This window comes from Patella vulgata, chromosome 7, assembly GCF_932274485.2.
Source record: "Patella vulgata chromosome 7, xgPatVulg1.2, whole genome shotgun sequence".
NCBI lineage: Eukaryota > Metazoa > Mollusca > Gastropoda > Patellidae > Patella > Patella vulgata.
Genome location: NC_065885.2, coordinates 57,053,086 through 57,069,499, shown reverse-complemented (window position 1 = coordinate 57,069,499; position 16,414 = coordinate 57,053,086). Strand labels below are relative to the sequence as shown.

Sequence of the window (16,414 nt, the reverse complement as noted above, 5' to 3'; positions counted from 1 at the left end):
TAAAGCCAACTTCATTTACGAACTGTTGGAAATCGTCTCCTCTAAATGCAACGTATTTCAAAAGTTTGAACAGGACAGACATCAACTCTCAACTAAACACAAGTTAGAACCGACTCAGCTTTATCAACAAACATCAGACAAAACAAACTATGCAGTAACACGTAATAGGCAGTGCCATTAAAAAAAATATTGACAGTAATCGCACACAATTGTATAAAATTTTAAAAAGACGTAATAGGGGGGGGGGGGGCTATACTGACCATAAAAAGGCAACGTGAAGTTGGCACGTTATTCGGGATTCGGGATTCGCGAATCCCGAATACAGTGCTGGCTCGTTATTCGGGATTCGCCAATAACGAATAACGAGCCAGCACGTTATTCGGGATTCGCCACTAAAAGAAAACGATATATCTTGCATCCGACCATTTCCTCATTGGGTGACCAATTAGCACGGAGACGACCGTTTCTCAAGCGCGTAGGGTGTTGACTGGTTTGTTAGAGTGCACTGGGCAGTCATCTCCAGCACTCACCTGTTTTATTGTCGAATCCCGAATAACGAATAACGTGCTGGCTCGTTATTCGCGAATAACGAATAACGAGCCAGCTCGGTATCCCGAATAACGTGCCAACTTCACGTTGCCCCATAAAGAACATCTGTGATCCAGTTGGATTATGAAATAAAAAATTACATAAGGGTGATAATTACAGACTTTACAGTTAAAACGACCCATAGATAAACAAAACCATATGATATCTATCTTTCGAATGTCACAAATAATGTCAGTTTAAGTGTTTCGTTTTTATTGCAACCGAAGTATATTGCAGAATTAATTATATATCGGTGCTGTACTGCTGTTAACTGCTAGTTAAATATATTCTAGCTGTGTTCTGTACATAACAGTGGTCGGATAATTGAATAATTATATGTTCATAATTGTTCACTAGTCCTATAAATATTTCTGTCTGTTCTATTGATGATACGCAGATCTTAAACAGTAGTTGGTGATCATGGAAGTTTTACCGTTAGTTCTTGTACTCTATTTCATCGGACTTGTATCCAGTAAGTATTATTAACATTTTTAATCTACTGTACAAGTCACACCAAATACTTTAGAAAGAAGATTATGTCAAACATGCATGCAAGAGCTAAATCTGCCTATTGCAGGTATTTCTTTAGGCCCGAAATCTTATATAAATTAATAATTAGACATTAATTAACATACCAATACCATAATCCACTCTCCATGCCATCGGATTGCTCCGAGTGGAGTGATTTGACTGAAATTTTCAGCATATTCATTTTTCATGTTGGCCGACTAAAAGTTTTCGACCACGAACTGGACCCCAGCCGCTGCTCATCTTGTTGTTCTTATGGCAATGCTCTTCGAAAATGAAAGCCTAAGGCTTGCGCATCGATCGCCGAACTTCGGTATGACGTCACCACTATAGACTCTTTTTTTTTCGCGAAACGAAAGCAAACACCGTCGGTATGACATGTAAATTTTTGTGATCATGTTAGGCGGTTTGTTGGTGAATTATAACCGACACTATTATATGGTGGCAAACTCGCTGCAATCCCTAGTTCCTGGATTTTCCAGGTAGGTATATCCTTGGTGCATAAGGCAGGGCTTGGCAATGAGCAGCGTCTAGTAATTCTTTTCTGTGCTGCATGATGGAGGGCCTGTCAAGGACAACGCGATTAATCTATCGGGTGGGACGAGAAACCGAAGTCTATGGATGTTCTCGTTGGAGCACATAAAAAGAAATTTTAACAATTGGAATTCGATGAAGACAAGTCAAAAACGTAAGATTTCCTCCATAGCTATTGTATGGCGTATAGTATGGCGTCAAACTCGATTCCATGTCATCGATGACCGTAACAATTTGTACTTTTAGTGTGACACTATGGGGACAGATGTGACTATTCTGGTCACGGACTCCAAATAAAAACGACCGTGACACTACAGGTAGGGTTACGTCGTGACTATCCTTCGTCAGGGCACTATATATTAGATGTGACACTATCCTCTTTCTCGGCAACAACAAGGGATTAGCTGTGACACTATCGAAGAGGACTTTATTTGACTTCACGTTGTGGGATCAATTATTTCAATCATCAATTAACTGACTCTGGAACACCGTTTATGTTGTTACAAGGTTAAATGCAGGAAAACAACAATATCTATTATAGATACTTTAGGAGTTATTAAAGTATCCCACGGTCTGGGGTTAACATCCTTATAACTCGGTTTAAACATCAGATTTTGTCTCTATCCCAGCTTCTCAGCCGAGGCGGCTGTGGGTAAGAGGTTCCCCTAGGAACTCACGGATTATGTCTTCTCTACGGTCTCATCATGATGTCTGAAGTGAAATAAATCTAGCTCTCTCCTATATAGAAAGCATAATACGTCAGTTATTAGGGCGGGAAACTTACCGTTTTTGGGTTAGTGTTTTGCATGGGCACCCAATCTGATTAAAATACAGATCTATATTTCGTTTTTTATACTTTCGATGGCCTACACTACATGAAGATCTGACCGATTGTAGAGATAGATCGTGGCCTAGGTCACACGAGCGGCTTTTGACCCTATGACGCCAGACATTTGATTAACATTGATGTTTCTAGTGGATTACCCACAGTTCCGTGTAAAACACACCTAAAGCTCGCCGTAGCAGACAGTTTTGTTGGCCAATCCCTCACATCACCCAGAACACGTCAATGATAACAACTCTTCCAGATCCTAGTGTAGTAAAGACAAGTAAAACGAAATTTTGAACTATAAAAACGATTTAATTATTTAATTTGACTAATCTGTGCACGAGATACCTGGAAGGTAGTAACCCCCTTCCAGAAATGGATACTGGCATAACTGTCGGTGAGTTAGTCTAAAACAGTAGTAGTATAATGCAAGCTACTTCATTACACATCATGTAGATAAAGAATTTTATATTAAACAAAACACCCCTTTTTAAAACAAAATGGTGTGTACGACAAAATGACCTAATGAATCTAAGTTAACATTTTTATGTCAAGAAACAAAAATGTTCGAGTCTCAAGGAAACCTATAAAATTGAGAGATAAACCACGATCTGATGTATGACCATTTACATAAATGGTCTCCGTTTGACCCCTCTTCCTTTATTTGCCACATTTAGCTGAAAGCAAAAGTTATCTTGTGTATTTTCAACAGATTCGATATTATAAATGTCAACATTTAGACTTTATGAAAGTGTTCAACTGGAATGGACCTTTAAGGTTAAACTATGCTTTAACTAAACCTTTTTCTCTATTACAGGTGCAAGTATACCAAGCCATGATACGAGATCATTGCGGCCAGGTATTGTTATTCATTGTTTTATCTATCTTGGTAAACATCCCACAATTTACGCACTCACCCCAAATTGACACTCTTGTAACAGATAATTGAAGGGAGGGTCATTCGGTCCGCAATCAAGCCTGGGGTCACGGTGGTTAAGTGGGTATGACGCTGGCTCGCTAGCCTGGAGGTCAGATGTTCGATCCCTGCATTGGCCGAGAAAGTTCATCCAGATTTCACGGCGTATTACCCCCTTAGACCAGGAGCCCAGCCTAGCTGAAAAGCGTACCAATTTTCACCTATATGGTATCAAAGCATGCATATTTGGTATCATCAGAATCTGGTAGTGGGTGTGGCTGTGAGGACTGAGATTCTGGGCATGACTTATTGGGCTAGATTAGCTCAAAAATGTACCACATGAAAATGGTGCAGCAGTGTACCTTACAACTTCAAGTATTACAAAAACATCCCGACAGACATTTCTAGTGGTGGTGTACACCCGACAGAGTTATGTAATTGCCACACTACAGCTAGGCTAGATTAGCTATATCTCTACCACTTAAAACTGCTTGGAAGTTGTTCAGCACCACCACAGGAATCAAGAATGATCACTACTAGACAGTTTGTGTGGTGGGTTACCCCTAACAGACACACCCAATATGCCACGCCCCACAGTTCGTACCGCCTAAAACTGCTTGGAAGTCGTTGATCACTGCCAGATAGTTTGTGTGGTGGGTTACCTATAACATACACGCCAGAAATGCCACGCCCCTAACCAGGCTAGTCTAGCTGAAGCCCGTACTACCTAAAACTGCTTGGACGTTGTTCAGCACTACCACATCAGTCAAGAATGGCCACTGCCAGACAGTTTGTGTGATGGGTTACCCTTGACAGACACGCCCAAATCCCCCCCCCCCCCAACTAGGCTAGATTAGCACGATCTACAATTGCTTGGACGTTGTTCGGCAAACTGCTGGGATCATGGATTACCACTGCCAGACCGTTTGTGCGGTGGGGTACCCTTGACAGACAGTCCAAAATGCCACACCCCGCAACTAGGCTTTATTAGCTGAAGTCGGTACCACCTAAAACTGATTGGAGGTTATTCAGCGCCACCACAGGAATCAAGAATGACCACTACAAGACAGTATGTTCTGTGGTGTACCCCGCAACAACACTACACAAGCTGAAGGATGATGCCACCCTGGGGGAAATTTTAATATTCAAGATGGCTGTCATGAGACATTTTCTGCCCATTTAGTTTAATTTAATACGGTAAAATTCGGGACAGATTCCCTCGAACCTTGGTATGAAGATAGTTTCTATAAGAATTTGACCCACTGAATCCGGTGAGCTTGTGTGTTCCCTCTAAAAGTGACTGCTGATTCCACTAGCAGTGGGGGTTCATTTTTATACGCCCACATTTTCATATTGTCGTCGCTCCTGTCCGTTCATCCACAATTTGTTTGTGGACACTCTACAGGTCACCATTCCTTTTACATCAAAAGGTAATTGATTCGTCAGGAAATATGATTAATGCGGATATAATAGGTTTTACGGTTGGCAAAATGCTCAATATTTAACAAGTGTTACTCGTCCACAAAATACACCAGAATGCGCCAAAAATACGGGAATATGTCTTTTCATAACTTTCTGGGGGATTGTTGCCGTATATACCGGACCCGGCGCCTTTTATCTTAATTCCTCTAAAGTGATATCGCGGACGTTATATCATCAGCTACTAAGGACTTCTTCTCGATGCAAGCCCATGATATTCCAGAAGTCTCATTCGCGCGCCAACTAGTCTCGTTCACCCACAACCTCCTGGTCTTCTACATACAGATATTGGTCTGAATGATTGAGACTACGCCCAACCCTGACCCCTTCCCATAGCTCTTTCCTCCCAGAGACATGTGATATCTGAATGTTTTTTGTTGATTTAGTTTAATGTGGTCTATATATTATATTTTAGGACCAAGCAGATCCAATCAGTGTTCCTTTAAAGGGGAGCTGTACGATATCGACGAGCTTTTTAAACTTGATTGTGATGCTTGTGGAAATTGCGCAAATTGTCAATGTTGGAGAAATGATCAGAATAATCCAATTGTAACGTGTTTCTCAAACTTTGTGGGCTGTATCACATTAGAATAAAAGTGTTACATTGAAATGCTGTGTTATGTTGGGGTCAATTCTAAAGCTGTGTCCATAAAGCACGGTAATGAATTTAATTTAATAATAAGTGCAGGAGGACCGGCCAAAGCATCAACCAATCAGATTGCTTATCTCGGCTTACCCTAAACAGAAAATACCCATCGTCGAATAAACCTAATAAACGCCTACACCAAGTTTGAACATTCTAGCTCAATTAAAAAGAGAGTTATTGTGGCCAAAAAAGTGTGACGGACAGACAGACAGACGAACCCATTTTAATAGTCCCCTGCTTTCTTCGAAAGGCGGGGGACAAATATTGAAAATTTCAGTCAAATCAGTTTATGCTGAACGGAGTTGTCACTGTTGGAAGTTTGGACTAGAAATAGGCATCAACTGTCTCCGCGCCGTCTCCGAGAATTGCCGATCGCTTGATTGACAGACGATAACTCCACCCACATATTCTCGAGCTTTTCATGTAAATAAAGGTCTAATTAATAATTTCTATAACATCTGAAGCCTAAAAAAAGACTTGCAATAAGCAGATTTAGCTCTAAACTAATGTATCTGTTAGAATTTTTTTTTAAAAAATGGAGTGGTGCAGAGTTGGTTGAAACCGGTTGAAATTTCAAGAAGTTGTGAAGGCCACCCGCATGCAATAAATGATCATTGGCCTATAGGAGGTAAACGGCAACCCGTTTATACCGTTCAAAATATATGACCTCCTTCACGGGGATACAGAAGCCAAAGCACCTTAACACTGGGTACACCCATGTTCCTGAAGCAACGATCGCGAGTTTTACAACATCTAACCGTTGCTTCAGTACTGGGCAATTCCCGAGATTTTGCGCTCGTTGTGTTTACACGTAATCAATTAGCATTGTCCAATCAGGGGTCGTCGCACATAGCACACTGTACACAAATATGGCGGCCTCCATATGGTATGATTTCCAGCAACCTTGACATTGATCGAACCTTGAACTTTGCAACTCGATTGTCACATGTAGACATTTTAGCTATAAGCGCGAGACTTGATAATCGTAACGATATTTTTAACGAAGAATTTGATAGGATCACAAGCTGGGCTTATACCATGGAGGTGTATATATTGACTAGAGTGTATGGTGGTCACGTGATCGCGTGCCGACTATGGAGGTCGGCAGCCATTTTACAACCGGGAAGATTTAGCCTACGTTGATCAACATGCCGGAGAGTTGTTGTTGTTTTGGTTAATTCAATGTCAGGCGAAAAGGGAGTGGTTTATCATTTTATAAGTACGTAAGATATATTATAAGTCAAATAGTGATCTAATAGATATAGTATAATCATGATAATATTGTGTAAAATAATTTAATAAACACGGCGAGAAGACGTCGAACACTGGAAGTTTGAGTCCGGAACCGGGCGGGTCTATATTATTAGTACCGATACTTTTATTATGTAATAATTACAAGGTCCGTGCGTTTAGCAAACTTCCAAATTAATGTATATTTAATTATTATGGAAATTGCGCATATTATATTTATATACACACATTTTGCATTGTACGAAAAATATCGCGGGGAGTAAGTCTACTTATTGGAGTGTAGTGTTTAGTCACAGACATGCACTCACTGGCCAGTAGTTGCTTTACTATCGGTTAGTTTTACTCCCTCGGATTTTATTAATTAGGCCGACATTCATTGTGTACACAGATGTACAGAATAAAGTGAAAGTTTCTTGCAATATTTATGTTTCTTTTTTTTTTCTTCTTCTGAAAACCCGCATAAAACCCCCGAACTAGTTAAAAAAAAAGGTTAATAATAATATGTAATCTTGATAACTTCCTTCCCAGTCAAATTTTGTAAAAAAAAAAAATAGGCCTGATGATAATGATATTTTTTTTTAATCGCTGCTACTACGAAAATCTTATTAAGTATGATTAGGTTAGTCTTATTTTTTTGTAAAATTTAATATACCGCCGTATTTTTCAAAATAGAAAAATTAGACACCAGATCATGGAAATTGAAAATCATAGGCGTGTTTATATTTTCCTTTTTTTTTTTTTAAAAAAAAATATTTCCAATCGGCATCAGATATTATCCTACTGGTAAATGATAGAAGTCATAGATTATTTTTAAAATCGATTTTATTTCTTTACATGATATAGATAGTTTAGTTATCTGTCAATCAAGCAGTCCTTTCATTTCAAATCGTCCAACTGAACAAATTATTTAGATCTATCCAAAATAAAGTTTTATGTGAACTACCGAGGAGCAATATTCAAAATTTTGCTGAACTGAAGAAGCTTTAAATCTATAAAACGAAAAACATTTTTAATATTATGGATAACAGAATTTTTAAGATACGCACCCCCTTCTAGGCCATAATAATATTCAATCGATTGGATAAAAATATATTTAGTGAATTGAGTTACATAGACAGTTCGTTTTATCTTTTTTATTATAAATCCCTCTAGGCCCTAACGATATGGTACGCATATATTTGAAAGTTGGCCTTTTTGTCCATATTATTATTATGGAGGTCATACCTCCTTATACTTATAGGTCGATTTATTTCCTTATAAATACCCCTTTCTAGACCGTATTAATACTGAATATTAAGGTGAACCACTCACCTGTGATTGATCCCGCATTGATTAATGAAATGGAATGGAATGCTGAAATTGCTTTCAATAGATTATAAACCCCTCTACCCCAACATGAATAGCAGGCGCGTTATGGTCTGTTATGGACTGACGATCACCTTGGACGCCATCTTGAATTTAACCCTTCCTTCCCATTATTCAGAGTGGCAACTCACAGGATTTCCTAACATGATCTAAGAGTCAAACTGAGGGGACACATTTGCACACATGCCCCCCCTCTCATTATATATTTCTGCATAAAATATAAAACTATAGGATTACAAAACTGACGTGACGATAAAGAAATACATGTAATAGTCTTTACTATCAATTCTATTGAAGCATTAACGAATCTATAGGTTATTTATGGTTTTTACAGGAAATTACACTTGGAAGAAACCCAACTACCGATCCAATACCAACCTATAGTAAATTATTTCAGATCTTTGGTCATGCTAAAATCTTTGTTCTGCAATATTCTATAGCCTTCTATAGAACCCAACAACATTCTATATGAAACTACATGTACACTTTTTCAATTATGACGTTTTTTTTATTCTTTTCTATTCTTAGTTTACAGAGTTTAATAAGGCAGCTATGATTGATGACTAAGGCCAAACTTGGGGGTACTAACATATGGTTAAATTTTAATTCAGTTTTCCAGCCTGGTAGTCCTGTACATCAACCTTGAAAATTATATATATCAAGCGGAGTCATATTCAATTATCCAGCCTGGTAGTCCTGTACATCAACCTTGAAAATGATATATATCAAGGGGAGTCATATTCAATTATCCAGCCTGGTAGTCCTGAACATGAACATTGAAAATGATATATATCAAGCGGAGTCATATTCAATTATCCAGCCTGGTAGTCCTGAACATCAACATTGAAAATGATAATTCAAGGAGTTATATCCTCAATCATATGAATGAAAGTTGTTCACAACACACTGGCGATACTTAATTGTCAGTTCGGAATGTCCTGAATTGACAGAATTGTAATCGAGTGACACAGAATTCGTTTCTGTCACAATTATGTCAGTCCCAACAACTGAGGTGGTGTGAGTAGAATCGTTACGTAATCAAACACTACGAATATGTTTCAGCTGTCATGGTTGGTTGGGATATCCCCCTTTGAGAAACCCCCTTTTCACTATATTGTCACAATTTTTTTGATTGAGAGAATGCAATTCCGGAACGTTCAGTTTAGGATCCTCGCTGACGCACTTAGATAATTTTACGACATTCACTTTATGAAACTCTTTATGATGAGCGTTCTCCTGTTCAATAAAGTTATCAACACTTCAGTCAAGAATAATTCAAGACGATTGAATACCATATAAGTTCATTCATTCCACCAAGAATATTCAAGATGTTTGAATATAGGTTTCGGTAAGTTCATTCATTCCACCAAGAAGGATTCAAGATGTTTGAATATAGGTTTCGGTAAGTTCATTCATTCCACCAAGAAGGATTCAAGATGTTTGAATATAGGTTTCGGTAAGTTCATTCATTCCACCAAGAAGGATTCAAGATGTTTGAATATAGGTTTCGGTAAGTTCATTCATTCCACCAAGAATGATTCAAAATGTTTGAATATAGGTTTCGGTATGTTCATTCATTCCCCCAAGAACGATTCAAGATGTTTGAATATAGATTTCGGTATGTTCATTCATTCCCCCAAGAACGATTCAAGATGTTTGAATATAGATTTCGGTAAGTTCATTCATTCCACCAAGAATGATTCAAGATGTTTGAACATTTCTGTATGTGTAAGTTCATTCATTCCACCAATAATGGGTCAAGATGTTTGAACATATATTTCTGTATCGTATAAGTTCATTAATTCTGATATTATAGTTTCTATTATATTTATATTAATATCATCACAGAATACCTGAAAATAGAAAGATGGTTTATAACAACTGGCTTGTTAACGCAATAGAGGCTACAGCTTTGGTCTGAAGACTTGGGGGTCTTAAGAGGACAGACTCTGTCAATTTTCACCACTCTGTGGCATTTCATTTCAGAGTTATAACCACTTTTCCGAAAACCTTGTTAACGCGATAGAGGTTAGAGTTCGTTCCCCCATCTTGTCCAAAAACCTTGTTAACGCGATAGAGGCTAAATTTTTCAAATTTGGTGTGAAGAATATAATTTCTGTTTTTTTACTGAGCATCATTTTGACCAGTCTTTATCAGAAAAGTTAAGGTTACTACAAAATACATACAACCTGAAATAACCTGGACTTTCAAATTTTCAATCGAACGGTACTAGATCCAAGATTGAGTTCATATCGCATCCGTATGCCAATTTCGTCCTGGACTGAGTACAATTGAACACCAGAACAGGATCAGACTGAGTACTGCTCCATTTTCTTACTGTACATGTACTGTATATAGTGTTTATGAGTTTCTAACTTTGTCAAAAAGGTTGATTCTGTTAGTTTTATTTAAAGTGGAAAGGAGGGGGGGGGGGGGGGTATAATCCAGTTAAATGGCATACAATTTACAATTGGAGAGAGACAGAGATAGAGAGAGAGATGAGGTTTTACGGCCACTCGACACAAACTAGGTCATTTCGAGACTAACATATGGTTCAATTTTATTTCAATAATTCGCTTCCGTGAAGGAGTCTTTAGCAATGGGAGGAAACCGGAGAAAACCCATGAGGTTAGACAAGTGACTCAACTCCTTGTCACATACAACCGGGGAATCGAAACTACCCCAGTTGACTCAATGACAGACCTTATGATGCAGCGCACACGTGCTAACCATTCGGCCATCCACCCCCCCTAAATATTAGGTGAAATGGGATTTTATGTCTAACTGTCCTGTTCAGGACAGATTATAATGAAGGAATGAATACAACATGATGTCTGCTATGAGGTACAATTTTGTCTGGACATCAATGTTTCTGCATACTCTGCTTTAAATTCCATCTACCCTTAGGACAGTGTAACACGCTAACCAATCGGCCATCCAACCCCCTTTTTATGATTGGATATACCAAATAGTCAATAGGAATTATATATACATGTATAAAAACACTACACACCTTCCACCATTTTGTGTCTGCTTCCTTGTTACAAGGAACTTCCGCCCCGTGACATAACAAAGCAAAGTATATAACAGCTACAGCCATGTGTTCTGGTTTCGTATTTAAACAAATAATGCCATGGTAACTGTCTCGTAATAAAGACCACGAGGTCTTGGCAATAGGTAAACGTTCCCACTCTAATGGATCAAACCAGTCTTCTAAAAATTTTAAATAATGGAGAAGGAACTGAAAAATAAATATAGATATTAGTACTTCAGAGAATCAGTCAATCTGTTGCCAAGAATCATAATTGTATTGATATTTGGTACTTTAGTTCCGAGCACATAAAATGATTTTGCTGGGAATTGACCCTGTGTCCCGCCCTTGTATGGGTGAAATTTTCTGTGCCATAGAGAGAGAGAGAGAAATGGGGTTTAATGTCCACTCTACACAAACTAGGTCATTTCAGGACTAACATATGGTTCAATTTTATTTCAATAATTCGCGTGTGCGTAGGGGTCTTTAGCAATGGGAGGAAAATGGAGGACCCGGAGAAAAACCCACGAGGTTGGACAGGCGACCCTACTCACTGTCACGTACAATCGGGGAATCAAAACCACGCCAGTTGATTCAATGACAGACCTTATGATACAGCGCGCACATGCTAACCATTCAGGTCAACGGGGTCTGCCATATAACTATCGATTCTAGTAGTTATGTTTTCAGTTCAGCCACCCTCACTGAATTTTAATTTGTAACTTTTTATTTCGTTCTTGCCATAAAGAACTGCATGAATTAAAACAGAAATCCCCTGACTGTCATTTTAACGGACTTTGAAATTCCTTGCAAACTACATTTGTACAATACTGTGAAAGCTGAAAATTTACCAACGTTTATTATTATCTGCAGATGATTCAAATAAGCCAGTACCACCCTTGCCCGTAACATTAAGGGTGCAGGTGGGAGGGGTGCTAAGCCGCCCCCCCCCCCCCTGTGAAAATATTGTCAATCATAAAAACAATAGATATATATTGTCCGTCAATTTTACAGCACCCCTGAGAACACTTCCCGCCCACCTTGTTGCTCTGAGCTAGTTAAGGCCCCGGTGCCACCCATGAGTGTCTGTAAAATCTTATGATGAGCCCTTGTTAAATTAGATTTTAAAATAAAAGCCAGAAGATTGTCTACCGTTGACATTGTTTGTTATTTCTTATAAAGAGGCATTATTTAAAAGCTAAATCTGCCTATTGCAAATCTTCGATGTTATATAAATTATTAATTAGACATTTAAAAACATGACAAGACCCTAATCAACTCTCGATGCCATCGGATGGTTCTGATTTTAAATAAATCAGAACAGTTTGGCCATAAGTTCAGAAGATCAGTAAGATCAATGCACACATCTTGTCAAAGCTACAACCAATGAAATTTTCAATATATTCATTTTGCATAATCTATTTTTCAAATATTATAGCAAGAACGGTCAGTTCTTTATCTAAATCTTACATAATGTATCTTTAAGTAAACGTTAATTTGAGTAGGCCTACCATACATTTTCTAGACAGACTTTAAAATGAGATAATTTATCATTAATATCAATATTTTAATTACTTAAAGATTATGTCGAGAAAACCACAAAATGATTTTACCTTGTGAGGATGAGAAACAACAACTTTAAATCTTAATGCCCTTAATATAAACAGTTCACAACTAGCCACTGTTTCTCTTAAGTTCCAAAACGTTTCTCCAATTTCTAATGGTGGCTTGCTTTTATGTAAAGTTCTGTACAAAAAAATATAAAAATATCCATAAATAAAAGTAAATTCATAAAATTATTTCTTAAATAATCTTCAATCTTTGAAAATTCCATCAATTTATCATTCTGTCGTAATTTTCTAAATGGACTACAAAATGTCTCTTGTCTGCATTTTTTCTTTCTTTATATTTTGAAGAAATGAAATGAGATTTAATGTCTTACTTTTCTCCACCAAGCTGGCAAATGAAAACAGATTTACAAAATTTTAATTACCAGTACCAACTTTCATGGAATCTCTAACATGTAACGGTATACACATGACTTACCTGTGTGACTACAGAATATACTACAGTAATATAACCTACATGTGTGACTACAGGTGTAATATAACCTACCTATGTGACTACAGGTGTAATATAACCTACCTGTGACAAATATTGACAACATCTCGTAATTTAACAACTTCTTCTTCGATTTTACTTCCTAAATACAAAGCCGTAGTTCCAATTAACTGAAAAATATCCATGACAATTGACTAAATTAAAAAAAAACTACATGTAACTGCTGGTAAGTATCTCAATATTCATGTAATTCAAGGTTATCTGAGCATCTGGAAGAAGTTTGATTGCATCTAGAACAACCCTGTGGTTCCAAGCCACCATCAAGTTGAGGTCATGAACAGCTAACTTCCCTCAACAAGATAGGTAAAGAGAAGAGAATACGAGCAACAACTAGATCCTGAATGATAACAATATCTTAGTAGCATTTATAAACTGGTACATACTGTATATATTTTGGATTAGACATTTACAAAAGGTCTTACTTAGCATCATTAAACAGATCCTAGGTAAAAGTTAATCAGCCAAAGGCACATCTATTATACCAATCTAATTAAAATACAGATCTATATTTCATTTTGTTTTTTTATACTTTCGATGGCCTCTACTACATGAAGATCTGACCAGTTGTAGTGGGAGGTCGGGTCAGAGGTCATACAAGCAGCTTTTGACCCTATGACATCAGACATTTGATTAACCAATCAGCGTTGATGTTTCTAGTGTGTTACCCACAGTTCCATGCAACTCATGCCAAAACCTCACCGTAACACACAGTTTCATTGGCTAATCCCTCATATCATCCAGAACGCGGGTTATCTAACAACTCTTCCAGATCCTAGGGTAGTAAAGACAAGTAAAACGAAATTTTGAACTATAAAAAACGAAACAGGATCTGTGTTTTTATCAGATTGGTATTATTAAAAAATTAATCAGCAAAAGGCACATATCTAATTATACATGGAATAAGAGTAATGTACAGTCTGCCAATAAGATATCTTGAACTGTTTATGAGATATATATATATATATATTGTTCTCTAATAAAATAGTATATATATACATGTACCAATATCCCTCGTTATCTTCGTTCATCATGGGATAATAAAAATAAAAATAGTACACAAACCAACTTTTTGATGTACCGTACTTACATATGGATCATAATCTGTTAAAGCATTCTCTCGGAAAAACTTATGATAAACAACTGCTGCTGTGGCTAATGGTACACTTTTCATGTGTAGTTTCAAGGCTGAAAATTAAAACTTAAATTAGATCTTGTCAGATAATGTCTCATATTTAAACTAAACAAAAATATGTGGTATTAATGAGTCATTGCTGGTTTTATCAATATTAGTAATAATAAGAAAAGTGAAAGCAGATTACAGTTCATGAACATTTGGTCTAAATTCAAATCCTGTGGTAATGCTACCCTGTATTTTTCCTTTAATGTTAAACCAGTATACTAACTATATAACTCTTTTTAGAAAGGTAACCACAGTGGCTAAGACGCTGGTTCTTTAGCCTGGAGGTCGCATGTTTGATACCTGCATTGGCCGAGAAAGGTCATCAGGATTTTCTGGCGTGGTTTCCCCTTGTCAATGGTGCAGAACGGAGGGCATGATGACAGTCGTCTAGACGTTCGGATGGGACGAAAAACCTTGGGTGGACCCATGTATACATTGGTTTGCATGTAAAAGATCTCTTGGCAGTTGGAATTCGATATAAGAGTAGGCCATAGTGCCGCTGCCCGGTAAGAGTAGACCCGAATATCGGATTTTAGCTGGCTTGGCTTACGATCTACAACTACAAGAAATTTGTGAGTTGAAGTTGATAATGGCTGTGGGTCGTTTCATTCCAAAACCGTTTAACCCTGGGCTGTTTGAGTGTTTAATCTCAACCTATTTTTGTGATCGTAGTGAATTTACGCTATGTTTACACATGACTAAAAACTGACACTCTTAAAAATATGCCCATTAATTATTGAAAAGTTGTTTGTTTGCTTGTGATACCCTCGACATATATAGTTACAAAGAATATGAAAATATCATTTGAATAGCGTTGAGATAAACTCGACAGTGGTTTCAAGCACCATTCTCACTGACATTCTGCTCATTCACCATACATTTCAATTCAAATCTGAACTCTTGATTGAAGAATAATAAATAGAATGGACATCCACTAGCTCCATCGCACCTGCATGTAACCTCACCTGCTTCGTGCATGAATCTCACAACTCGGAAATGCACCTTTGTTTCTGTATCAGTCATTTCAAGGCAAAAACGAATTCAACTGTTCAAAATGTGGTGAAAACAAATAGGAATATACCTAACGGTACGCCGAGGGATTTCCCAACTTCCGCATATCATTCGAGCTACTTCGTTTTTTGAAATCAACGGAAGATAACTCTCTTGGAGCTATTTTGGTTTCAGACCCCAGCTGATATATATATCGATACCGTAGTTCAGTCTCATCAGAAAATAATGTTTTAGAATTAATATGCAGAAGAAAAAAAAAGTTAATAATGGGAACTAATTAACTCGCTCCGATGTCATCCCTCTCAGTGATAGTAGCGACCAAGCGAATAGCGTAAAGGAACTAAGTCTTCAGATGTTACATGTATAGAAAACTTGCATTTATTGTTGTGTTCGAGTGGACCATACGCCTTATTTAGGTTGGTTGATTTAATTTCACTAGACAGAGCGATTGGAACGAAATGGCGTAAACTATTTTACTAAAGAACTTACTTTGCCAAGCATAGGCTATTTAGCTCCCATAGGCCTACGCTTAAAAAGTACCAGTACTTTACCAGCGTTTTAAAGGGACAATAAAACTATCATGCTGGCTTGGCAGCTCCAGAAAATAAAAATAGCCTTATTCTAAGTACTAGATGTGTTAGTGTCCTACCTGTTTTGTAAATTATCCATTAAATCCTATTTTACTTGTCCAAAGGGTTCAAAAATATTTTTAAATCCAAGTCACATTTGAAAATCTTTACGTCAGGCTTTTCAAATCATTTAGTTGAATTTTTCCAATTTTTTAAATTAGGTGTTTTAAGATGAAATTTGTATCATCAATTAATTGGAATATTGTAAAATACAGTAGTACAATTTGTTGACCAGAATAAAGATTTGGACATATTATTCAGTTACAACAAGAGTGGTATTGGGTCTTTAAAGGAGCTAAATCACTA

The 16,414-nt window shown here is 37.4% G+C and overlaps 1 protein-coding gene and 1 long non-coding RNA gene across 2 annotated transcripts; one reads left to right on the top strand and one right to left on the bottom strand.

Moving 5' to 3' along the window:
• The first annotated feature begins 969 nt into the window (after positions 1–969).
• LOC126827209 (uncharacterized) lies at positions 970–5,484 on the top strand. The gene is made up of 3 exons (XR_007682607.2): positions 970–1,060; positions 3,297–3,338; positions 5,290–5,484. It is a non-coding gene; the product is annotated as an uncharacterized LOC126827209 (long non-coding RNA).
• Positions 5,485–8,622: 3,138 nt separating this feature from the next.
• LOC126827824 (cyclin-Q) lies at positions 8,623–15,572 on the bottom strand. Its single transcript, XM_050557394.1, has 6 exons — positions 15,434–15,572; positions 14,376–14,473; positions 13,313–13,398; positions 12,781–12,913; positions 11,150–11,377; positions 8,623–9,989 (listed from the first exon to the last, which is right to left on the bottom strand). Exons 1-6 carry the CDS (start codon positions 15,489–15,491, stop codon positions 9,894–9,896), a joined length of 699 nt encoding a protein of 232 aa, XP_050413351.1. The 5' UTR covers positions 15,492–15,572; the 3' UTR covers positions 8,623–9,893.
• Positions 15,573–16,414: the final 842 nt, after the last annotated feature.

Coding starts and splice junctions, on each gene's coding strand:
- LOC126827824 (XM_050557394.1), bottom strand. CDS start 15,491: ATGACTGATACAGAAACAAAGGTGCATTTCCGAGTTGTGAGATTCATG. Junction 14,474..15,433: donor GAGATTCATGCACGAAGCAG/GTGAGGTTACAT, acceptor TTTAATTTTCAG/CCTTGAAACTACACATGAAA. Junction 13,399..14,375: donor TAACAGATTATGATCCATAT/GTAAGTACGGTA, acceptor GATATTTTTCAG/TTAATTGGAACTACGGCTTT.